Source organism: Bufo bufo, chromosome 10 (genome assembly GCF_905171765.1).
Source record: "Bufo bufo chromosome 10, aBufBuf1.1, whole genome shotgun sequence".
In the NCBI taxonomy this organism is placed as follows: domain Eukaryota; kingdom Metazoa; phylum Chordata; class Amphibia; order Anura; family Bufonidae; genus Bufo; species Bufo bufo.
The window spans coordinates 9,684,745-9,711,910 of record NC_053398.1 but is presented as its reverse complement, the minus strand read 5'-3'; the positions used below and the strand labels follow the sequence as shown (position 1 = coordinate 9,711,910).

The 27,166-nt window shown below is 49.7% G+C and overlaps 1 protein-coding gene across 1 annotated transcript; it reads right to left on the bottom strand.

Annotated features, from left to right (window-relative positions):
* Window positions 1-1,461: 1,461 nt before the first annotated feature.
* On the bottom strand, window positions 1,462-26,125 carry TSG101 (tumor susceptibility 101). Its single transcript, XM_040409773.1, has 10 exons — window positions 25,973-26,125; window positions 19,715-19,799; window positions 11,496-11,561; window positions 10,622-10,785; window positions 9,190-9,313; window positions 8,902-8,962; window positions 8,369-8,472; window positions 4,132-4,334; window positions 3,570-3,809; window positions 1,462-2,312 (listed from the first exon to the last, which is right to left on the bottom strand). Exons 1-10 carry the CDS (start codon window positions 26,012-26,014, stop codon window positions 2,223-2,225), a joined length of 1,179 nt encoding a protein of 392 aa, XP_040265707.1. The 5' UTR covers window positions 26,015-26,125; the 3' UTR covers window positions 1,462-2,222.
* Window positions 26,126-27,166: the final 1,041 nt, after the last annotated feature.

Sequence of the window (27,166 nt, the reverse complement as noted above, 5' to 3'; positions counted from 1 at the left end):
GCAGGACCCCAGATGATAGCACGGCCCCCACAGGCTTGTACAGTAGGCACTAGGCATGATGGGGGCATCACTTCATCTGCCTCTCTTCTTACCCTGATGCGCCCATCACTCTGGAACAGGGTAAATCTGGACGCATCCGACCACACAACCTCCTTCCATTGCTCCAGAGTCCAATCTTTAGGCTCACGAGCAAATTGAAGCCTTTTCTGTTTTTTCTCACTGATTAGTGGTTTTCTTACGGCTACAAAGCTGCTCAGTCCCAATCCCTTGAGTTCCCTTCGCATTGTGCGTGTGGAAGTGCTCTTACTTTCACTATTAAACATAGCCCTGAGTTCTACTGTTGGTTTTCTAAGATTTGATTTCACCAAACATTCAAGTGATCGCCGATCACCATCATTCAGGATTTTTTTTCCCGCCACATTTCTTGCTTGTATACGATGGGTCCCCACTATCCTTCCAGTTTATAATAATGCGTTGGACAGTTCTTAACCCAATTTTAGTCGTTTCTGCAATCTCCTCAGATGTTTTCTCTGCTTGATGCATGCCAATGATTTGACCCGTCTCAAACATCTTTTCCACGACCACAAGACGTGTCTTTCGCCGTGGTTGTTTAAGAAATGAGAAGTAACTTATTGCACCAGTCGGGGTTAAATAACTTGTTGCAGCTGAAAGATGATCGCCCATAAAGTAATTATCCAATAGGAGGCTCAGAACTATCTGCTTAGTTAAATCCAGGTAGAGACTTATTTTGGGGGACAGGCAGTGTAGTTTGTCACAATGTGTCTGTGCAGTTAAGGCTGTATTCTCACTGCGTAGTTGGAGAATACACTCGGAAAGTGCTCCAGATGTATAGGCCAAAAGTCTCCACAAGAATGTCTTATTTTATACAGTCTATATACTGTCCTCAAAAATTGCCGCACCAAGAAGGACAAGCCATAAGGTTATGTAAATTGAAGAGGTAGCAGGTGTTGCTCAGATCTGCAAATAATACAATTTTCAGCACCTAGCTCCAATTTTTGACGTGTGGGAGGGACCTAAAAGCCAGGCTGAAAACAAAGCTTTTAGCCATATGAAACCTCATGCAGCACTGATTGGATAATGTCAGACTGTGCAGGGATCTCCCCACCCCCACTGGTAACACCAAACTGCTGTAAGTCATTCATAACTTCTAGCAGGAATAATAGAGGAATGGCACAACATAAGGTCATAAGAATAGATGCTCCAGAATTATTATATGGGGGATACATGTAGTTACTAAAACAGACGTGTCAGGAGAGGGGACAGCTCCTCTTTGAATCTTGGCACAACCCCTTTAAGCTCGGTTAGCCGAAGCCCCTGTACACGTATCAGTCCGGCCACTTTACCTCGCATACATCTAAGTGCACAGACGTCTCCCTGGGATGAGATCACCCACAGAAAATGTCCTCTCTGCTGCCTTCTTAGTATAAGCAACAAAAGAGAAAGAATTAGTATTTCTTTAATACATATTAATAAAATTATTCACATACAGGTGGATTTAATGCTGCGTCCGCACAGCAAGAACTTCCCGGTGCACTGTACAGCGGCTTCACATACAAATATAGACAGGGCAAAAATGCTCAAATTACAGGCAAATGAATCCCGACGTACGGCCTCCTCTGCAAAGCCAGCGTTTGGTGGAAAAACCGTCCCTCCGCTGAGATTCGCAGCGCGTCACTTGCTCCTTAGCCGTCACTTTATCGGCAGTGTGATAGTTTAATGCTAACGAGCAACTGACAAGATCCTAAATGTCAGGCGGCAAATCTCAGCAAAGAGACCTTTTTTCCTATAAAAAAAAAAAAAAAAAAAAAAAGAAAATATATATTTGTACAAATAGGACCTGTATAGTGGGTCCCCTACATAAAGATCTATGGGGGTAACCAGAAAATCTAGTAGGCTATACAGAAGTAGGAGACATCGCTGCCCCACCTGTACAAGATTTATGCCGCCCCCTCTCCTCTTTTTTTTAAGGGTCTGTACCGGCCACAGGGGGCGCCGCCGGCATGATAACGGCTGCCGCTCTCCTGGTTACCCCTCTCGTAAGTACGATCTAAACCAAGGACAAAGTGCATCGCTCAGAGACAGCCTCCCCCCACCAGCAGGAAACAAACGTCATCATCTTTACAATAACTTAACCCGAATCTCTAATGATCAAAAGGAAAAAAAAAAAAAAAAAAAAAAAAAAGGGGGGTGGGGGGTTGATGTTAATACAGATCGCTCAGTCCTGCCGTCTTCCTGGCTTTCTGCATCAGTGCCCGGAGCTGGAACTGCTTGCGGGACAGGAGCCGGACGTGCTGCAAAACAGAAGAGACTTTGATGACTGAACGTATGCAGCACAAGCCAAGGGCACAGCAGCGGCGGATCTGCACATACCACATGGGCTGGTACCACATTATGCTGCAGATTTACCGCATACAAATCCAAACATAATATGCACCATGTGCATGTGGCCTCATATTAAAAATCCCTTGATTTTTTTACTGTATTAACTATTCAAATATCCAGGAATACATGTAGCTTTACTCCCCAGCCAGAAGTGGCTGATAACAGAGAACTAAGGATTATTGTAACTTAAAGTGGTATTATACCTACTATAAATAAATAAAAATAGAAGCTCTTTGCGCACATTTTTGATCAAACGTGTGTCGGGCCCATGTACCAGGCGTCAAGGTGGCTTCTGCAGATGGGTCCTGAGCAGAGTATACATGTAGCTTGGTTCCTACACTGCCCAGAATATTGTAGGCTTAGTTAAGCCCAGGAGTTAGTGTTAGGGACCCATCTGCAGAAGCCACCTTGACGCCTGGTAGATGGGCCCGACACACGTTTGATCAAAAATGTGCGCAAAGAGCTTCAATTTTTTTATTTATTTATAGTAGGTATAACACCACTTAAGTTAGAATGATCCTTATTACTCAGTTTTATTGTTTGTATGTGAAATATTGTGCTGCCATACCTTTTTTGTTTGCATCCTGCATGTTCGCTTTCTGGATATGCATCTGCGATTATGAATGTGCTAGTCTAAATTTTCTTGTAGTGATAACAGGGAACAGTAGCTCTCACTAAACTTTAGAAATCTTTTAAAGGGGATTTCCTCTCTTCTTATATTTACAGCCTACCCTCAGGATAGGTCATCAATATCTGATCGGCAGGGGTCCAACACCCCGCCGATCAGCTGTTCTGCGCTAGCTCTGGGAGTCGGTGCTGGAACTGCAGCTCTGCCCATTGTGTGGAGTGGATGGAGCTGGGGACGGCATCACTGTTCCCGTTCACTTCAATGGGACGGCAGGGGAAATCAATCTTGTTATATTGAATGTTGTGACTTTTAGGGCTGTGCTGGGTCTCCTCAAGCCCAGCAGCCTCCAGATCACATGACGACCAGGACCAATAAGCATTACTGGGTCCCCAGCGGGCTATGACTGCTAGGCGTCTGACATCCGTCTGCCTGATCACTATGTCAGCTGGCCTAAATGGCACAGGTGTAATGGCCCGGGGTTGTCTGCCGCATATATATGTACCAAAGGCAAGTCTCAATGGGTTAATATGGGACACACCTTGAGAAAGACGTCCAGGTCTATCACGCCACGTCTTAGTGCTTCTCCCAGGTAAAAGATGGTGTCTTCTATGGCGTTCTCCTCGGCGTACAGGTTGAGGATCTGCTTGTAGAGCGGGGCCGTCGGCACAATGACCTCATCAATGTCTCTGTATTCTGACTGGCTCTCCATCTTCTCCACCACCGCTCCCAGCTCCTCATCCTTCTTTCTCAGGGTTTCAATATTTTTATCCACTTCCGTCTGATGGAAAGACAAAAAATAAAAATAAAATAAAAAAATCGTCAGGACATGAATGCAGAAGCTTCAGCATCTGCCACCAGCTGGCAACGTGCGGCCCTAAGAATGGGGCATTAAATGGAGTGTCCAGGATTAGAAAAATATGGCTGCTTTCTTCCATAAACAGTGCCACGTCTGCCCACAGGCTGTGCATGGTATCGCAGCTCAGCTTTATTCACTTTAACGGAGCTGAGCAGCAATACCGTGGACAGGTATGCCGCTGTTTCTGGACGGAAGCAGCCATATTCTGGACCCCTCCCTTTAAGTCTAGTACATCATGAATTACCACTTCCTGGTCCAGCCGGGTGACCATCTCCTCCAGCTTCTGGTGCCCTTTCTTCAGATCCTCCTCTGTGCGTTTCAGGGCGTTCAGCTCCGCCTGAGCACGGTCTATTTCTTCCTTCATCCTCCATCTTAACTTGTCGCTTACAGCTGATATAAGGGAGGCGCGGATTGTGTCTTCACCAATGGTGCCGTCTCGGGCTGGACCTGAGGAGCCGACCACGGAAAGTTCATTATCTGCATAACTATAAGCATTCTTACCAGATTCACAAATAATTATATCCTCATAAAGCAATGGGGTGCAGGAACCCGATACATGACCACGCATTGCTCTGCTGTCTGGCTGAGGGGGGACATCGGCCCCCTCCAAAGGCATGGAGGTCTGCAGATAGGTGAGCTGCTTTCTCTATGCAAAAACCATACATGAAGTAAAAACTAATGCGAACGGACCCTAAATGAACCCATACACATTAGTCTAGAGTGTAACATGTAACAGGTCAGCCAGTGTCATAGGGACAAAACTGCTGACAGATGCCCTTTAAGAGAAGAGGCCAATGAATGTACCTGGAGGGTCTGTACACAGGGATGTGGGACAAAGTAGTGATCCTGGGGGCACATACTTTCCTGAACTTTCTCTCTCACACGCTGCTGTAGACAAATCTGTTTTTCCTTATTCTGTGTCTGTATTTGCAGACTCTCCTCTGGCCTGAATGGCTGATAACAGGGAATATTAGATTGCACTTAACTACAAGAGAGATAAGAGGGAGACACTGGGCCAGATAGCAGATCCTGCAATCTAATCAGCGGCTGGTTTTATACAACCCATAACCAGGTTGTAAAATACCAGGCGACCTCGCCTGTCGTCATTGCATCACCCGGCGAACACATCCTGCACAGGAGGTCAGCGATTCCTGGACACGCACCCCGCACGTGGCAGAAGACCTCACTTCCTGCACTCACAGGGAAGGGGGGTGAAGGGGGCACCCGATGCAAGCAAAGGGGTTCACTCGTCAGTAAAGGGAATGGAAAATATGCTAACAGCTCATCTGCACTTCTCATTCACTGTAATGGTGGGCGACTGCCTGCAGGGGCCCCAGGGGTCTGGATTAGAAAAACATGGCAGCTTTCTTCCAAAACAGTGCCACGGCTGTCAATGGGTTGTGACTGGTATTGAAGTGAATGCCGCAATACCGCACCAAACCTGTGGACACCGGTTGCGCTGTTTCTGGAAAGACAAGTCAGCCTTGCTGTGGTAAATCCTGCACAACCCCTTTAAATTAACTCATTCAGACCAGCTTGACCTCATAAGTCACAGTTTAGGCCATAGGGTTGCTTGCTCATCTAAATTCGGATATTAAGAACCGCAAGGGGTACATATGTTTTGTAACCTATCACTATACCATTTTTATCTCGGCTGAGAGGGCTTCATGCCATCTGGGCTGCAATCGGTCTTAACCTTTACAGCAAAGAGTGTCAGGTTCCCACGAGTCCCGTAGTGCAGTACCAGGGAGGCCGCTGAACGGATGGGCACAGTAAGCCTGCAAATAATCAAGGGGTCCTGCAACCAATACTGTGTGCAAGGGATACCACAGGTCTGATACCAGACCAGCTGAACTTCTGTTACCTTGTGGTGCCTGGTATGTTCGGTGGCAGTTTATCACTCCCTATTGAACATATGTGTGCTCTAAACAGAGGTGAAAATGCAAGCATGACAGCCGAGCGTGCATGTGTTTTCAATGGGGAAAAGACTTCTGCCAGACACCTCTAGTAGTGGTTGGTCTCCGAGAAGAAGAAAAGGATTGGGGAACATTAAAATTCAGGAGCTCCCCATTCACATTGAGCCTCATGCACACAACCATATCCAGTATGTGATCTACAAAATGCAAAATATGGCTGCAGTCATGTGCCATTTGCATTTTTTGCAGACCCACGGACTTCAATGGGTCCGTGGTCTGCATTTTGGCAGAATGGACACACGTAAGAGGAAAGCAGACCGATGATTTGTGTGCTTTTCACATCCAAAAAAGTAGAACATGTCTTATACTTGTCCACAAAATGCGGACCACGGACTCATTGAAGTCAATGGGTCTTCAAGTGCAGATGCAATGCAGACAGTATCTGCAATTGAAAAAATACTAACGGTTGTGTGCATGAGGCTTTAGATTGATGGTGGGATCGGCTGACGATAGTCTAATGTGTATTGGGGCCTTTAGTCTGCCGTGTACCTTGTTATACCTCATTAGTGGTTTCCTCCAACGCTGCGGCCCTACTACACAGGTAAGAGGAACCTTCCCCGAATCTTTGAATCCTTGTTCTATCGCCCTTAACGAAATCAATAAGATTGCCTGGATCCATACCTGGCAGAACATCTGAAATGCCGATATGAATGGCCAATGCACTTTAATCCCTGTGCTCAGGTTACGAAATCTATGTAGAACTTGCACGGCCGCAGACAACTAAAGTCCTCCTTAAGAGCACAAACTGTTTCCAATAAAAATCATACAATAAACCAGCAGTATACAGCACCTCAACCCACGTGACGCCCTTTAGTGGCGTACAAGCATAAAATTAAGGTGTGCTGCCATCTAGTGGCACCAACAATTTCCCAACCAAAACAGCACAAATACAGGAACAAGGTTTAGTGCAAATGATAAATGTTCACAGGGTTTATGTTTCCGCTCCTGTCCTTGCTGGAACGGAAGTGGCGAGGGGCTGTATACATGCACAGGACCTCTGCCAGCCCATCAATGGCCTCAGCGGTGATGTGTGCATGAACAACACCGCGCACTGTTTGTGCACTCGTCATCATCACTGACTGGCCAGGAGCGGTCATTTACATGGCACTAGGGGTGCACCGAAATGAAAATTCTGGTCCGAAACCGAAACCGAAAATTCAGGATGCCCTTGATCGAAAACCGAAACCGAAACTGCCTTTTTGCCCAAATACTTTTAAAATACTTTTTTTTAAATGATTGGCGCTGTTATGGAGAGGGGGATCTGTGGGTGGCGCTGTTATGGAGAGGGGGATCTGTGGGTGGCGCTGTTATAGAGAGGGGGATCTGTGGGTGGCGCTGTTATGGAGAGGGGGATCTGTGGGTGGCGCTGTTATGGAGAGGGGGATCTGTGGGTGGCGCTGTTATGGAGAGGGGGATCTGTGGGTGGCGCTGTTATGGAGAGGGGGATCTGTGGGTGGCGCTGTTATGGAGAGGGGGATCTGTGGGTGGCGCTGTTATGGAGAGGGGGATCTGTGGGTGGCGCCCTCCGCTCTGCCTGCAGAGTTCTTACTGGAGCGTCACGATTGTAAGGTAAAATAAAGATGCAGTAAACCGCCCGCCCGCAGATGGTGGGTGACAAATCCCACACCCCATATTTTCGGCCGATATGTAACAATATCGGCCGAAATGGATTAGGTACATTTTCGGCTGCCGGAATTTCGGTGCACCCCTACATGGCACATTACCAGTGCTGGTCCGGTCGGGACGGCAGCCGCACAACTGTGATAAGGGGATTTTATACGCAGTCCAGCCCCCTAGGAAATTTATTTCACTGCCTGACAACCCCTTTAACCCTTTCGTAGCCAGGGGTTTCATACCATTTTACAGACTGCGGCAAGAAGGGAGCAATTCATGTTCTATACGAGTCATTTCACACTGGGTCTGTGGTGTATGTTTATCACATGCCTGATGCATAAGACAGCGCCCACCATACAGACGGAGGCCAAGAGCATTCTTTTTGCCCATGACTGGCAATACCCACCAGGGTGTCTGTTCTTACTGTACGGAATAGCGCAGCAGACTGCATCCAGGAAAGAAAAAGGAATATCACGTGGTATACTTTTGTTGAACATGGGTGACGAGCACCACTTGTCTGTTAAATGCATGCACCCAAGATTTCAGTCGGGAAAGGCTCCCAAAGAAAAACCTGTAAGGACGCTACAGATGCCGTGTGAAAAGAACCTATGACTGGTAAGAGGGGCAACTAAAAAGGCCGGACGGTGGCAGAAACGAGATTATTCCTGCTTTCCCCGGCAGCTCCCCATCCTTACACGAGCACAGAACAAGGAAGAAAAACTTGTCATCTTCTCTCCGACATAAATTAAATTCTGCTACAGCTACAGACTGGATCCTGGTATCACCTTGAAAATTAATATTTTCAAGATCCAGCCCTTACATCATAGTTGTTTAAAGTCATTGCACACGTCCTTGGCACAGCAGACCAAAATCATGATCATTAAGACTTACCAGAGCTGTTAACCTGAGGATGAGGTGCAGGTTGCTGAGGAAACATCTGAGGACCAGAAGTAGGGGGATAGGGCCCACCAGCTGGATAGTAACCAGGATAGCCGCTGTGAATAGAAACAAAAGAAATACTTACAATAGGAGAATTTCACCAGAGAGGAAAAATTAAGTATGTACTGGTTTTAGTTTATAACAGGAAGGCAGCAGGGGATCACAGCGATTATTCCCTACTAAACAGAAGAAGCCTTCAGCTCACTGGGATATAAATCCTGTGTCCATGTACATTACAGAACTGGGACGGCACAAGTGATCAGTGAGGGTCTACGGTCAGTGGGATTTAGTGAGGTTTCTGGACCTCCTAGCACTGACTTCTGAGCCTGGTGTTATGTGTACAGAAGGGTGAATGGATTCGCCAGCCCATAGAAAACTATAGAAAGACTGATTCAGTAATACTAATGGTTGACGAACTGCAGAACAATCTGAGAAATTTACCCCGATGGCTCACCTCCCCTTATGTTACATGATGTCTACTATACCTTGGGTTAGACGGGTGACCTGCAGATGGGTACGGGGGGATAGCACCTGGCATGTATGAGGCTGAAACACCAATGGAAAGTAGTTAGTGGAAAATCTGACAAGCGAAAACAAGCTACTACACAAAGCTTTGTCCGTAAACATCTACTATTGAGATCTAGCGACTCATGGCATTCCGGGAACACAGCTTACAAAGTTATTACAACGGGGGTCGGCAGCAGGTAATGACTAGCTTTGTGTATCTCCTATCACAATGACGATGCTCATTACCAATCAGAGTGTATACTCACTGTTAGGAGGTCCGGTGGCCGGGTACATGTATGGGGCTGGTGCAGAAGATCGAGAGAAAACTGGTGGCTCGTCTCCAAATACGACAATCAGGATCTGAATTAAGCCCAGCAGGTCTGATGGAGGCTGTGGAGAAGGAATACAGCAATGACTTCACTGTGCTGCTTCTATACTATATCTGCAGCCTCCAGCACATTCTCATTCAGTCAGGATCACATTGTGCTGCTCTTCTGACAGCACAGATTTCACCACCAAACATTAGTAAAGCACAGAGCAACATGGAAAAGTAAAAGGACTGGATGGCAGAAATTAAAGGGGTTCTTCAGGATTTAACAATTGATGACCTATCAATACGATAGGTCATCAATATCATATTGTCGGGATCCGACATCCTGCACCTACACTTAGGGGATAAGTTATGATCAGCAGGGATCCAACAGCTCGGGCCCCAAACAATCACCAGAACTGAGATTCTTGAGCTTACCTTGAGAATGGAGCAGTAGTGCTTATGACCGACCAACACTCCATTCACTTCTCTGAGACTGATGGAGACAGAGCTGAGCGGTCTCTTTGTCAGTCAAACTAAGGCCGAATGCACACGGCCGTGTTCCGCGGCCGAGAGCGGTCCGTGGTATGCCGGGCTGGATTCCTGTTCAGAGCAGGAGCGCACGGCGTCATTGGTTGCTATGACGCCGTGCGCTCCATGCCGCCGCTGCACTACAGTAATACACTCGTATTACGCGGAACACGGGCGTGTGCATTCGGCCTAAAGTGAATGGAGTGGTGGTAACTCATGATCACTGGGGGTTCCAGCATATGTCAAAGGCAGACACCCTGGTCTGTAACCATGCACTGCATCTAGAGTAAAGAAGGCTTCATCGTCAGCATAAGGGGGTTCCTCTCTGTAAGAGCAGTCAGATTATGGAATGGGGTGCATTTGGATTTGCTCAATGATTTCAAAAGAGGTCTGGGTGTCGCGATTGATACACACATTATAATAACATATACCTCCAGCTGTGATCTCCTGCAGAATCTATCTATGGCTGCAGCAATTGTGGACCCTCAATACGTATCATGCATAGGTCCTATTCTAATGAATGGGAACTGTGCACCATAGTCTTTGGGTGTCTGTCATATGGGTTCTTAGGTAACTGTAGTGCGAGATAGCAGCTGAAGGTACTCTCATTTATCTGCAGTAGATGCCTGGATCAATAATCTGCATAAAGCAACTATGACACCAATACCCTTTTCTCTATGATGAGGTAGAAACCTTCTCGTCTCCAGACAGAGCATGCACGCTTGGTCATGGTTTCACCCCTGGGCACTGGCTATGGAAATATCTGTACACAGATGACCCCAGCAGAGACCAGACACACACCTTAGGACCGGCCACCGACCACCGACCACGCACCTTCTGCAGGTGACTGTACTCACGTGTTTCCACTCGTGCAGATACGGGAGGTAGATCTTGCCGTTAGCATCTACATGTTTTCCGGTTTTTATGGTCATCGTACTGGTAGGTTTAACAAAGCAGATTGGGGGGTTGTATGGGTAGGTGTCCAGCAGCCACAGACATATGGGGATATTGTATGTGTTACCTAAACAAAACAGAAATCAATGAGAGCTCAACAAGGTGCAAAATGTCTAGAATGAGACTAAAACTCCCAGCATGCCCTGACAGCTGCTTGGAGTCGTAGTATCACAATCACCAGAGTCTCAGTTTGGGAGCTCTGGTCTGCAGTATCAATGATAAGTCCTGCCCAGAATACACAAACTGATACTTCTCACTGTATGAATTATGCTTCCCCCATCTCTGCATTGCTGCCATGTTCTTTGTTGGGCTGGATGACGCTTCCTATATCTCTGTCTAAAGGTCCCTTTACGCGGGACGACAGAGCAGCAGATTGTCGGGAAGGAAGTTTTCCTTCGCGACAACTGCCTGCGCGTCAGCAGAGGATACCGCTGCATTTACATGTAGTGATCTCCTCCATAGTACAGACAGGAGCGACCGCTAATGCCATCGCTCATCCCCATACTGAATCACTGATTGCCGGCAGTAGAGCGCGATTACACAGCATGATCTGCTGCCAGTAAATTAAAAATTTTGCGTGTGCGCAAATGATCGAATTACCCAATCAACAAACGTTTTGCTCATTCATCAGGTAATCGTCGGTACATTTACACCGCCAGATAATCGCTCATTAGCGATTACCGTTGGGATTCTCAGCCCGTGTAAAGGGCCCTTAAAAGTGACTGAGCCATGAGGAGTCTCAGATCGGACTGTAGGTGATATCTGTGAGCAACTTACCTTTATATGGTACAGGAATGGTGCCCGAGAGGCTCAGGAGCTCCCTGGAGGTGCCATCATTGAAAACTGGGGAAGGAAACAAAAATGTCAACTAGTCTGTAAACAACCCAACCCACAAATGTGAACAGAGAAGACACAGAAGATCTCGTAACCACTGATGTCACAACTGTAAGATAATCGTCTGTGGAAGTTATGGAAACAGCTGAGCCTTTAGTGGAGGCCACATCCATGTGCAGCGACCTCCTCATTGTGGAGCTGCTGGCTGACTTCTGATGCAAATCAGGGATCTGAGAGAGCCTTCACATGTGGCAGATTGGGTTGCAAATAATTGGATTTTTTGTACTCACCGTAAAATCCTTTTCTCGTAGTAGGCATTGGGGGACACAGCACCATGGGTATATGTCCAACTACCACTAGGAGGCACTAGACACAAAAAGTGTTGGCTCCTCCTAGGTGGGCTATACCCTCTCCACAGGCACAAGGCTATTCAGTTTGTACAAAAAGCAGTAGGAGAGAGAAAAAAAGCAAGGAACCAACAACTCCCGTACCGGGAAAGATCAAGAGACCAGCCCGGAAAATCGGAAGTAAAAACATAGGGTGGGATCTGTGTCCCCCAATGCCTACTACGAGAAAAGGATTTTACGGTGAGTACAAAAAATCCAATTTTCTCGTGCATGGCATTGGGGGACACAGCACCATGGGACGTCCCAAAGCAGTCCCCGAGGGTGGGAAAAGAACAGCCATGCCACCGGTTGGGTATACAGGTGCAGGAGAACCATGTGACCCAACAGTAGAAAACACGGAATGGGCAAGAGGTTCCATAACAAGGAAGAAACCTCAAGGAAGAATCAGAGAAGACTGTCAGCACCCCAGGAAAAATGCCTGGAAGAAAATCCCAAATGCACGAAGGTGGCAAAAGGGAACACCGAGCTCAGCCAAGGGCTGGAGAAAAAATTAGGACAGCACCGCATGTTGGGACTACCTAACGCTCTAAATTGTCTCAGACCTAAAGAGCGAAAAAACCTGTGGCCAACCCTTGACAGGCCAGGGGAGAAAGGAAACAAGTACTGGAAGCCAAACGAGTGAGTGAAGCCGTAGCAAGGCTCACATGTGAAGGGAGCAGGTCTCCCCTCACCGCAAGGCAGATGATGAAGTTATGCGCCCTATTTAAAAGGCGAAAACCCAAGGCTGCTAGAGGAAACCACCAACCCTTGGAGAAGGAGGGGGTTGTAGGTAAAAGCCAGGAAAAAAGAGTAAGACCTGCGTCCCAAAAACAGGAGATGAGGCCCGAGCCTCGGAAAACAAGATATCACTGTGAAGCGTAAGACCAGAGGAAACTCTGGGCATGTGAAGCATCAGGGAAAAAAGGAACCAGATACAGGCCCAGGAAATCTCAGCAGGACACACTGGACTGAAAGACATGGAAGTAGAAGGAGAGTACTCCAACCGCCTAAGGAGGAAAGGTTCTACAACAGGAGGAGGTCCCTCCCGAAGGAGACCATACGGCGGAATTGCAAACCGTTGTGCTAAGCCACTCAATACCAGGTACTTGACGTGGGAGGATGGGAAAAGAGACACGAATCCCAAGAAGACCACAAGGTTATTGGAACCCATAAAGGGAACAATCAACCCAGGCCCCGATCCCCCCAAAAAAACGATTGCCATGCAGAACCTGAGTGGTCAAACAAACGGGGACCAGGGACTCCAGAAGGAGTACCCGGGATGGGCTCACAAGGAACCAGGAGCTGAACCACCAGAAGACAACGCAAGCCAGAATATCCAGGAAAGGAGAGATGAAACTACCATAGGGGAAGGGACATTGGCCATGGACAACTACCCGTTCCAAGAACAGTGACTAGCAAACTGTATACATTGTCCCAGAGAGGACAAGTACAGCAGCTCGGGATGTACCACTAAATTGACAGACATCCATATGCATAAGGAATGCAGAAGTCGCCATGAAAAAACCGGGTGAGACTACACAGAAATGTAGAAACCAGCCGCGACCGGCGTACTGAAAACTCCCAGGGGGGAGAAAGTACCTGACAGGTGCAAACGACGGCAAGGTCCAAGGGGACTGCCCCTCTGTCATGAAGTACAACTAAGCAGAGAATATAAGGGAATACCGAGAACACCTGGACCCAGAAGGAACTACGGGACCCTGTCCGATGCCAGAGCAACCAGCTGAAAAATTACCTACCAGGCAGGTGTGTGGCGCTCAGTGGTCCTGTCCCTGACCCGTCAGGGAGGACGGCCAGCGATGAAAAATGCTGATGACCCCAGAAGGATTCCATGTGGCAGAGGACATCCAGCGATGACCGAAAACTGCTGCAGCGGCCGATGCTCACCAGCTACGTGCCCCAACAAGGTAGAAGATCCAGTGGAGATCCCTGTACTCCACCAGGAATAGGCCACTCTGTAATAGGAAACAACGCGAGTACTCCTCTATAACATGGGGTAACGCGAAGCGCAGCAAACTGTAGTACCTTATAGAGATGGCAAGAGCAACCCTAGCACAAAGGCCAACAACCACCTGGCCATGGTGTAGGGAGCATGGTTGTATGTGGACCACCCGCCAGATCAGAACAGATCAGCCATATACTGGAGCTACAATAAGTAGCACTAGACCGACAAGGTGGGGGTTGGGCTGGCCCACCCCTGCCAGATATGGTAACCATGCACATGCAGAACCAGGATGGCCTGTTGTAGACAGTGCCCTGAGAAGTACAAGGAGACCATTGAGCACGACAGAAACGGAGTGGAGATGTATGGGAGAACCAAAAGGATGGAACCAACATCCGCAGCACAGATTAGAACCTGGGGGCAGAAAGCACCCAGTAATACAGAAACTGTATGGGCCACAGATTGCACCATAGGGCCCAGCACCTTGAGTAATACAACCACACGCCTAAAATATAGGGAAAGTGGCGGCATGTCTAAGGAGAGTGGAAACATAGCCACAGAATCTGGGAATGCTACTGCATTTGGAGGGTACAGGTACTCAACCTGTAAAGTAGAAATATGGCTGCGTAGTGCAGAAAACGACCAGAAAGGTGTAATGGGTACAGCATCTGGAGATGGTAGAGGTACTACCTTTAAGATCGGAGCAATGTGGCCACAAGGTGCACCCTGGAACCAGAGAGGTGCAACAGCACCGCGTTAGCAATGGTACCTATATTCCGCCCGGGAAGGGGAAAATAGGGCCGCACGGTACCACAAAGAACAAGACAGGTGCACACTACAATCAGGTAGGTGAAATGGCAACTGAAGGAGGCCCTCTATTTCGCCTGAAAAAAAGGGAAACAGGGCCGCATAGTACACCATAGAGCCAGACAGGTGTAACGGCTGCAGCATCAGAGACGGTGCAGGAACTCTACCTATGAAGGGAGTAAGATGGCCGTTTGGTGCACACTATGATGAGGTAGGTGCAATGACCACGGCAATTGGAGAAGGCCTCAATATCTCGTCCGGTAAGGGAGAGAAAATGCCACATGGTACACCATAAAGCCAGACAGGAGCAACAGCTACAGCATCAGGAAATGGTGCAGGTACTCTACCATGAAGGGACCAAGGTGGCAGCTTGGTGCCGACTAGAACCAGACAGAGGCAATTCTACGGCAATTGAAAGTGGCCTCTATATCTCGCCCGTAGGGAGAAATGTTGCCGCATGGAACACAATAGAGCCCGCCAGGGGTATTGGCTACAGCATCGGAGATGGTGTAGGTACTCTGCCTAAGAAAGGGAGCAAAAAAGTCTGGGAACAGACAGGAGCAATTGCAACGGCAATTGAATGCGGCCTGTATATCCCGCCCGGAAGGGAAAAATAGTGCCGCATGGAACACCATAGAGCCAGCCAGAGGTATCGGCTACAGCATCAGGAGATGGTGTAGGTACTCTACCTATGAAAGGAGCAAAGTGGCTGGGAACAGACAGGTGCAATTGCCAAGGCAATTGAAGGCGGCCTGTGTATCTCGCCCGGAAGGGAGAAATAGTGCCGCATGGAACACCATAGAGCCAGCCAGGAGTAATGGCTTCAGCATCCGGAGTAGGTGTAGGTACTCTACCTATGAAAAAGAGCAAGGCGGATGGAAACAGCCATATATAATTGCTTTTCCTTACCAACCAACAGGAGGCGCTTGCCAAGAACAGGGACCCCCTGTTATGAGGTAGAGTGGCGAACACCAGCACCAGGATGGGGACCCGGTGGAAACACTCTCAAATGTGTAGAGCATAGCCCCTGGTATAGGGGAACCAGGAAGGCTTGTCAGGTACAGCCTATGGCAGTGGTGCAGGTACCCCCCTGTTAAGGAGAAGGCGTACGTACCAGAGACACCAAGTAGGTGACTCATTATGCTAAACACGGGGACGGCTGCCTTACCTGTGCGGTTGAATACCTGTGCAGTCAGGGGAGCGCCATCCGAAAATCCACTAGAGGGGATACCAACCCTGGGTAGGAGAGGTTCCTCCGTGCACGTTAGTCTTGACCTCCCAGAGGCTTCTGTATGGAGGAAGACCGCCTGATGCTCTGTTCCGAGGGAATCGGTGCAGAGGTGTCCCCCGAGGCAACGGATGGGGTGACGGGAAAGGATTCGTCACCAGCCTCAGGCCTGTCCTGGGGAGGACCCGAGGATGCCGAGGAGGGGTGGAATCCTGTTGAGACCACCCGAGGTTGTACTGTGAGCTACCCCTTGTCGGACCCGGTATCTGAGCATGCCTCATCTGCAGGGAGGACCCTGGGAGGGCATAGGTGGCCGCAATTGGGTAGGTAGCGGTCCAGCAACTCCGCCAGGATTGGGAGAGTCGGACAAGGTTCCCATGGCTTTGACAAAGAGGGAGACCATTCAGAAGGGACCTACACAAAAGGATTTGGTCAGGGGACACAATGGGGTCTGGAAAGAGGTACTGCACACAAGCAGGGACAGGCCGACCGCATGGCAGCCTTCGTAGACAGCGGACGCACGTGAAAAGACGTGGCGATCCGAGGAGAGGCGACCCTCATAGAGCAGCCAGCAGAGGCTGTCATATCTGGACCCGGATGCCATGTTCCCCAAAGAGGTGCTGCAGCAGCTATAGAGGCTGCAGGAGAAATGAAGCAATTGAGAAGGGGTGGGGGGGAACCTTGAGTGATCCCTATGTACAGCATTAGCTGCCTTCACACAGTACATAGGACAATGACCTAAAGGGGGTCTGCAGTTCTTTTAAACTGAGGATCTATCCACTGGAAGGTCTCCCCTCACTAGATAACCCACGTTAGACCAGTAAAGGGTGGAGGAGATAGCCCCTCCCGAGGGCCGGGCGGGGTCAGAAAAGCCCGGTAAGCAAGGAGGAGGGGCCGGGAAGATCGCGGCCTAGCAGGCCCAAAAGCCGGGGCCTCGATTTATGAGGCGGCCGGGAATGGAGAGAGGGGGGCGGGACGAATCGCGGCCGACCGAGGGGCCTCCGGACCCACAAAACTAGGTGAGGGGGGGGGGAGCGACGCCTGGGGGTGGGCGGAACAGGGCAAACAGAGCACCTGGGAGCCGGGAACGGGCCATGGAAGATGAGGCCTAGTCCCTGCAAAAGCCGGGGACTAAAGTAGCGGGGAAGGCCCAGGAGAAGCGACGCCTGGACTGTGTGGCCAGGGAGGAGAGAAAAGACCAACCAAGGGGGAAAGGAATATGGAAGCTTCCCAGGACCCCCAGCTAAGGTGGATCCCACCCCCCTGGCCACAGGAGGGAACCTAACCCTGGGGCAGGGACAGGGGAGTATACTCACTATACTCACCATCTGATGTCTTCGGGCGCCGCAGGGTCACCCCTTCGGCAGACTCAACACGGGAACCGTGGGAATGCCGGCAAGCCACTGCGGATGCAGTCTGTGGGGACTGGGTGACCGGCGATGGTACAGAAGTACGCGCCCGCAGGGGGGGGCAACTAAGGTGGAACACGATGGAGCCCCAGCCTGCAGCAGGTATAACGGTGGAGATCACCGAGACCTGCAGAAGAGAGAAAAAAAGAATAAAGAATAAAATAAAAAATAAACAGCCCAACGGGGAGGAGCCAACACTTTTTGTGTCTAGTGCCTCCTAGTGGTAGTTGGACATATACCCATGGTGCTGTGTCCCCCAATGCCATGCACGAGAAATTTCCTCTGCTTGCTGTCATTATATGTGAACAATGGCTAAATCTAAAGGCTGAACACCTATCCTGAGATAATACTTCTCACAGCTGTAGATCTGTTACAATTGCATCCAGCCTATACATTCATTGTAGAGCTAGAGCCTGGTTCCAGAAACAGCTGAGTGTGCGTAATCTGCTATGTTCAGAACTCCCATGGTAGTGAATGGAGAGAGCTGAGCACGGACCGCCACCTCTTCATTTACAGCAAGAGGTCATGAGACGGGAGGTCCGTGTGGAAAAGACCCTGATGGGAACACAAACACTGCAGCAATCAGGACCAACGACTTGGCAGGGGAAGAATTATCAAAACTAGTGCAAGCAAAAGTGCAGTCTCCATGATAACCACCAATAGCCCTGATAATGGAAGGAGACCTCCAGTCGTCGTGACGGGTATCAGCAGCCCTATTTTCTACTTGCATTAGCGGTGATAAATCCCCCTTATGTTCTCAGAGATCGAGGGGAGACAAAATTACAGGAGGAGGATACAGAAGGATTGGTGCATTATGATATGAAGAACAGGATGGAGGAGGATGAAGATGATGAGATCGTGGTCAGTGCTGATGTGTAACTTTTCTTCAGATCCTTTAAAGAGGACCTTTCATCTGTTCAGCCCTAGTCTAATTAGGGTCGTACCTTATAGGGCGGCCCCCACTGATGTCATCGCACTTTTTTTTTTTTTTTTTCAAAGACTGGCTATGAGCGGTGCACTCTGATTGGATGCACTTACAGCCAGGGAGAGGAGAACCGGTCCAGTCTCCGCCTAGTATAACCAAGTCGGCTAATTAGAATATAAGGCGCCAAAATCAACAGGGGGACAATAACGGACGGTCTTTGAAAAAAAAAAAAAAAAAAGTGCAATGACATCAGTGGGGGCCGCCCTATAAGGCAAGACCCTAACTAGACTAGGGTTAAACAGATGAAAGGTCCTCTTTAAATGTGCTCCTTTGTGATAGGCGACACCTGGAGATGTGTGAGTCACTGCGGCAGGAGCGACCCATCCGCTGTGAGACAGAGGCCACATTGTCCTACACATGAAAGCACAGTGCACTTCCCCCTCCACGGGATCAGACTGCTGTCCTCTGTGTCTGACTGCAGGGCGTCCCGCAGCACTGGATCACTGTCAGGGGGTGACGATGCCTCATACACCTAAGGCCTCTTTCACATGAACGATACGGATTGGTTCCAGATGCGTTCAGTGAAACTCGCACCGTTTCGCAAGCAAGTTCAGTCAGTTTTATCTGCAATTGCGTTCAGTTTTTTCCATGCGGGTGCAATCCGTCTTGATGCGTGTTTGAAGGTTTACAAACAACATCTCCTAGTAACCATCAGTGACACACGCATTGCACCCGGACTGCATCCAGGTTACATCCGGATGCAATGCGTTTTTCACTGAAGCCCCATTCACTTCTATGGGGCCTGCGTTGCGTGAAAAACGCAGAATATAGAACATGCTGCGATTCTCACGCAACGCAGAAATGGTGCGTGAAAAAAAAAAATGCTCATGTGCAAAAACTCATTGAAATGAATGGATCAGGATTCAGTGCGGGTGCTATGCGTTCACTTCACGCATCGCACCCGAGCAGAAGAATCGTGTGAAGGGGGTCCCAAGTGTGTGGTTTTCCAGAAATTTGATTTTGATGGCCTATCCCCAGGATAGCTAATCAATATCGGATCAGCAGGGTACGACACATGGCACCCGTACCGATCAGCCGCTTGAAGAGGCCACTGCGCCTCCTCACTGCTTATCAAGCGCAGTGCCGTACACTGGATAGCGGTTGTGCTTGGTATTGCAGCTCAGGATTTGAATGGGACCGAGCTGCACCCCCCAGGCCATGTGACTGGTGTACGGTGATGTCACTGGCCTCGGAAGAGGCCTAAGGGTTCACAGAGCACAGCGGTCTCTTCGAACAGCTGATCGGCAGGGGGGTCCTGGGAGTCAGACCCCCACCGATCAGATACTGATCAGCTATCCTGAAAATAGGCCATCAGTATCGAATTCCCCGAGTAAGCACTTATCAATTCAGTCCACAAATTCTACCCAACCTCAAAGTGTTCACGTACCATACTGGTCAGGTAATGGCTTGAGGTCTCTGTAGAGCCCGGTGACATTCAGGATTTCCCGCACTGACAGATCTCTGTATTTGTACTGAAACAAAAGCAGAAAAAAAACTATATTAAATTATAATATACTAGCAGGAGCCGGCTTGGCACGAGTATATTTCATCTATTTAATTTAATGTTTGTGTGTGTCGTTAAAAGATATCGACAGTATCCCCCATAACAGTGACCTCTACAGCACCCCGCCCTTTAACAGTTAACTCCACAGCCCCCCACACCTTAACACTGACGCCCCCACAATGCCCCGCACCTTTAAAATGGGATCTCCAAAGCAGCCCATGCCCTTAACTTTGACCTTCACAGCAGCCCGCCCCTTTAACAGTGAGTTTCACAGCACCCCGCCCCTTTAACAGTGAGTTTCACAGCACCCCACCCCTTTAACAGTGACCTCCACAGCACCCTGCTGCCATAACAGTGACCTCCACAGTACCCCGCTGCCATAACAGTGACCTCCACAGCAGTTGCCCCTTTAATAGTGGCCCCTGCCCCCTTAACAGTGACCTCCACAGTGGCCTGCCCCTTTAATGCTAGAGCTGCACGATGACATGTGTTGCGCAACATTTTGTCTCAACAGTTTTTATAATGATAGGCTATGGTGTCGCAATCCAAGACACATTTTTTCGCGACTGTCGCAGTATGTCACATGTTGCAGTGCAACACCATAGACTATCATTCTAAAAATGGTTGCGTGACATCAATGTCGCACCACACATGTCGTCGTGTAGCCCTAGCTTAAAGCTGACCTACAGCAGTGAAGAAAAATGGCTGGGTTGTTATTGAAACCTGGAGTAAAACTGTCTGTATGTGGAGACTAAGGGCCTGCGAGCTTCTACATGTGACCGTGTGTATGGCAGTTGGGATATGAAGAGAAAGACTTGAATGGCTTGTATTGGCTAATGCAGGTAATTTTTTGGGAATATCTCAGGAACGGTACGTCCTAGAGAGCAGAGACCCGGTCTAAAACCTTCCTGGACACCTGATGTATCTGTGTGCCAAATTTGGTGAAGATCGGTCTAGTCGTTTGGTCGCGCATAAAGAACAGACAGACGTCGGGACAGACAGAAACTCATTGTGTACCGACCGGCATGTTACCTCCACAGTAAGTGATATTTGTACCAAGTTTAGTAGAAATTGATTAATAGGTTTTTGAGTTACAGAACAATATGATTTATGCGCGACCAAACGACTAGACCGATCTTCACCAATATATACGTCCTTCTTTATATATATAGATTTTATCATTACAGAACTTGCACAAAATTTACTGCTGATTCATATTATAAAACATATCTTTAGTGTCTGCAGCTCAGTTTTTCTGATACACAGCTCCAAATCCCCTGCACAGACAAGCTGATAACATTCTGTCTACCAGTAGTCACCACTAGGGGGCGCTCACTGCTACAGACAACCCCATTAACCCCTTCCCGACATCCCCCGTAAATCTATGGAGGATGTCAGGTCTTTAAAGATGGCGCTCGTTCCGGTACGTTTCGTACAGCAGTCACCTGTGTCTAATGTCCGCGATCAGCAGTAATGCCGACCGCAGACATTTAACCCCTCAAATGCCGTGGTCAAGTGTCCCCATTGCCCTATAAAAACTCTCAGAGGCCGTATCTCATCGTGCATCCAGACACAGAGGCCGTATCTCATCGTGCATCCAGACACAGAGGCCGTATCTCATCGTGCATCCAGACACAGAGGCCGTATCTCATCGTGCACAGAGGCCGTATCTCATCGTGCACAGAGGCCGTATCTCATCGTGCACAGAGGCCGTATCTCATCGTGCACAGAGGCCGTATCTCATCGTGCACAGAGGCCGTATCTCATCGTGCACAGAGGCCGTATCTCATCGTGCACAGAGGCCGTATCTCATCGTGCATCCAGACACAGAGGCCGTATCTCATCGTGCACAGAGGCCGTATCTCATCGTGCACAGAGGCCGTATCTCATCGTGCACAGAGGCCGTATCTCATCGTGCACAGAGGCCGTATCTCATCGTGCACAGAGGCCGTATCTCATCGTGCACAGAGGCCGTATCTCATCGTGCACAGAGGCCGTATCTCATCGTGCACAGAGGCCGTATCTCATCGTGCACAGAGGCCGTATCTCATCGTGCACAGAGGCCGTATCTCATCGTGCACAGAGGCCGTATCTCATCTTGTATCCAGACACAGAGGCCGTATCTCATCGTGCATCCCGACAGGGTCCTAGAGCCTCCTTTCTGTTGTAGTTTCCCCCATAACCTCCTCCTTTCCTCTAGCATTATAATCACATTTATCCTCATTAGGGCTCGTTCAGACGGATGGATGTACGGGTCGGCAAAAAGATGTGTGCTGTCCGCATCTGTAGCTCTGTTCCGCAAATAATATAGAGCATGTCCTATTCTTGTAATCTCAGACAAGAATAGCCAATTCTATATAGCGGTAGCCATGAGCGATCCGGAAAATGCGAAACGCACACAGCCGTGTCCATGTTTTGTGGATCCGCAATTTGAAGACCACAAAACACTTACGGCTGTCTGAACGAGCCCTTAGTCACACACAGAACGCTTCATTCCAACAATTTCTTGGTTCGGTATTTTATTGTCAGCGAGTGAGGATTTCATACCACCAGAAGGGGGCGCTGTATTCCAGGTCACTGGTCCCTTTATAACAGGTGGCGCCATAAGCCCAGTAACGTTATTGCGCGGCTTAATCCGCCCACTGTCACTTCCCAGTGAAGATCACAGGGGTCACTGGAGGCTTGTGATGACAGGTAGTGCTGCCCGCCGGTGACATCACCATGACTCATGGCTGTCAGCAGGTGAGAGTGACGCTATACAGGCCTTAAAGTGACAGCAACATATAATGAAGAAATACAATCTGGGAGGACGGTACAGAGGCCGAGACACAGGGGAGGACGGTACAGAGGCCGAGACACAGGGGAGGACGGTACAGAGGCCGAGACACAGGGGAGGACGGTACAGAGGCCGAGACACAGGGGAGGACGGTACAGAGGCCGAGACACAGGGGAGGACGGTACAGAGGCCGAGACACAGGGGAGGACGGTACAGAGGCCGAGATACAGGGGAGGACGGTACAGAGGCCGAGACACAGGGGAGGGCGGTACAGAGGCCGAGACACAGGGGAGGGCGGTACAGAGGCCGAGACACAGGGGAGGGCGGTACAGAGGCCGAGACACAGGGGAGGGCGGTACAGAGGCCGAGACACAGGGGAGGACGGTACAGAGGCCGAGACACAGGGGAGGACGGTACAGAGGCCGAGACACAGGGGAGGACGGTACAGAGGCCGAGACACAGGGGAGGACGGTACAGAGGCCGAGACACAGGGGAGGACGGTACAGAGGCCGAGACACAGGGGAGGACGGTACAGAGGCCGAGACACAGGGGAGGACGGTACAGAGGCCGAGACACAGGGGAGGACGGTACAGAGTAGGGCTGAAATGATTCTTCGAATAATTCGATAAAATCGAGTCCAAAAAATTCTTGATGCAGTTTCCCTGCAACGAGTAATCGTTTACATCACATGATCACGGAGCGGGAGTGAAATTAAGCGTCTCACTCACCGCTCCGTGTCCTCCGGAGTCCAGAGAGATGGCACCGCCCTGCAGGACTTTGCGTGATGCGCAGTTGCGCACATACATAGTCAGCACGCTGGCTAACGATGTGTGTGTGACGTAAGGTCCCAGTGCATGCTGGGATGAAGACGGTCTCGGACTCCATCTGTCTGCGGCTGCGCCCTCCTCACTAGTGCCAGTGCCATTAGGAATTTAAGTTAACAGCACCAGAGGCACGCCAGGGGGGAATCGGGGGCACTCACTGTAAATTGATATTGAAAGGCAGATGGAGAGTGGTTAATGGAGGCACCACCTTGGCATGCATAAAGTTATTGGTTTAGAGAGGGGTTAATGAAGGCACCTCCAAGGTGCTTCCATTAACCCCTACAAATCAGTAACTTTATACATGCCCATTGCCATGGGTATTGCAATGGGTATAGCCGGATACAACCAGCTATATGCTCTGCTCTCATAATCTTATTGACTATAATGTGGTCCAAGGCCATCTTCTGGCATTCATGCTGGATATCGGCCAAACTTAGCTTGAATGCTGTAACAGAGCCAGACCCTTTACACCATTACAGTCAATTGCTGCAGCAGCCGGCAGTATCCAGTTATACCCGATATGGCACATTCTGGCTGTTCTTCTGACAGAACCAGAATGTATATTGCAGCTGTGAAAGAAACCTTATGTCATGTGTGTGCAATTACGTACGTTATTTTAAGGTTTTTCTTATTAGATTACTCAATGAATCGAGAAATATAATCGATAGAATACTCGATTACTAAAATATTCGTTTACTGCAGCCCTAGTACAGAGGCCGAGATACAGGGGAGGACGGTACAGAGGCCGAGATACAGGGGAGGACGGTACAGAGGCCGAGATACAGGGGAGGACGGTACAGAGGCCGAGATACAGGGGAGGACGGTACAGAGGCCGAGATACAGGGGAGGACGGTACAGAGGCCGTGATACAGGGGAGGACGGTACAGAGGCCGTGATACAGGGGAGGACGGTACAGAGGCCGAGATACAGGGGAGGACGGTACAGAGGCCGAGATACAGGGGAGGACGGTACAGAGGCCGAGATACAGGGGAGGACGGTACAGAGGCCGAGATACAGGGGAGGACGGTACAGAGGCCGAGATACAGGGGAGGACGGTACAGAGGCCGAGATACAGGGGAGGACGGTACAGAGGCCGAGATACAGGGGAGGACGGTACAGAGGCCGAGATACAGGGGAGGACGGTACAGAGGCCGAGATACAGGGGAGGACGGTACAGAGGCCGAGATACAGGGGAGGACGGTACAGAGGCCGAGATACAGGGGAGGACGGTACAGAGGCCGAGATACAGGGGAGGACGGTACAGAGGCCGAGATACAGGGGAGGACGGTACAGAGGCCGAGATACAGGGGAGGACGGTACAGAGGCCGAGATACAGGGGAGGACGGTACAGAGGCCGAGATACAGGGGAGGACGGTACAGAGGCCGAGATACAGGGGAGGACGGTACAGAGGCCGAGATACAGGGGAGGACGGTACAGAGGCCGAGATACAGGGGAGGACGGTACAGAGGCCGAGATACAGGGGAGGACGGTACAGAGGCCGAGATACAGGGGAGGACGGTACAGAGGCCGAGATACAGGGGGGCACAGTATAGGAGAGGCCGAGATACAGGGGGGCACAGTATAGGAGAGGCCGAGATACAGGGGGGCACAGTATAGGAGAGGCCGAGATACAGGGGGGCACAGTATAGGAGAGGCTGAGATACAGGGGGGCACAGTATAGGAGAGGCTGAGATACAGGGGGGCACAGTATAGGAGAGGCTGAGATACAGGGGGGCACAGTATAGGAGAGGCTGAGATACAGGGGGGCACAGTATAGGAGAGGCTGAGATACAGGGGGGCACAGTATAGGAGAGGCTGAGATACAGGGGGGCACAGTATAGGAGAGGCTGAGATACAGGGGGGCACAGTATAGGAGAGGCTGAGATACAGGGGGGCACAGTATAGGAGAGGCTGAGATACAGGGGGGCACAGTATAGGAGAGGCTGAGATACAGGGGGCGCAGTATAGGAGAGGCTGAGATACAGGGGGGCGCAGTATAGGAGAGGCTGAGATACAGGGGGGCGCAGTATAGGAGAGGCTGAGATACAGGGGGGCGCAGTATAGGAGAGGCAGAGATACAGGGGGGCGCAGTATAGGAGAGGCTGAGATACAGGGGGGCGCAGTATAGGAGAGGCTGAGATACAGGGGGGCGCAGTATAGGAGAGGCTGAGATACAGGGGGGCACAGTATAGGAGAGGCTGAGATACAGGGGGGCACAGTATAGGAGAGGCTGAGATACAGGGGGGCACAGTATAGGAGAGGCTGAGATACAGGGGGGCACAGTATAGGAGAGGCTGAGATACAGGGGGGCACAGTATAGGAGAGGCTGAGATACAGGGGGGCACAGTATAGGAGAGGCTGAGATACAGGGAAGGACGGTACAGAGGCTGAGATACAGGGGAGGACGACACTGGGGCACAGTATAGGAGACTAGGGCCCGGAGGTGACAAGCTGTATGGGGGAGGGGCATCAGAGTGACAGGGTCTCGTCACCCCGTTGGTTAGACCCGGTGACCCGTTTGTGGGCGGCGCTCTACTCACCTTGCTCAGCATCTTCTTGAGCTGGGCCTCTGACACCGCCATGGTGAGGAGTGTCCCGCCGGCCGCTCACTTACAATCCCCGTACACCCTCCGTCTCCTCTCCGCGGACTTCCAGAACCAAACCCAGCGAAACCGGAAATCCAGCTGTCCGCACTGCGACTTCCGCTCCTGGCACGTACGTCACTTCCCTGGATACAGCAGTATGTTACCATGGCGACTGGAGGCCATCCTGCCTCCGCCATGTTGGATAAGGGCAGCCCTCCCTGACTCCAGCTTTGCAGGAGATATTTTTATCCCTTAAATTATGTGTATAAAGATAGCTGCATTCTGTAGACCTGAATTATTCATTTACTTATGATATTCCTCTCAGACTGGTCACATCTGTTGGCACCATGCAACCATAAATGAAATGTTAGAAACTTCATCCACACGCCGTAGAAGTTTCTGTGAGGAAAATAACTCACAGACCGATGCAGATTTTTTTTTAATACACAATATGTCAATTTCTTTCTGGGATTTTCCCTAATTTACTTCTCTCTTTATTGAGCATCAGTTTATTCAGAATCAAAATCTATATATATATATATATATATATATATATAAAGAAGGACATACACACTCACCTAAAGAATTATTAGGAACACCTGTTCTATTTCTCATTAATGCAATTCTCTAGTCAACCAATCACATGGCAGTTGCTTCGATGCATTTAGGGGGGTGCTCCTGGTCAAGACAATCTCCTGAACTCCAAACTGAATGTCAGAATGGGAAAGAAAGGTGATTTTTTTGAGCGTGGCATGGTTGTTGGTGCCAGACGGGCCGGTCTGAGTATTTCACAATCTGCTCAGTTACTGGGATTTTCACGCACAACCATTTCTAGGGTTTACAAAGAATGGTGTGAAAAGGGAAAAACATCCAGTATGCGGCCGTCCTGTGGGCAAAAATGCCTTGTGGATGCTAGAGGTCAGAGGAGAATGGGCCGACTGATTCAAGCTGATAGAAGAGCAACGTTGGCTGAAATAACCACTCGTTACAACCGAGGTCTGCAGCAAAGCATTTGTGAAGCCACAACACACACAACCTTGAGGCGGATGGGCTACAACAGCAGAAGACCCCACCGGGTACCACTCATCTCCACTACAAATAGGGAAAAGAGCCTACAATTTGCACGAGCTCACCAACATTGGACTGTTG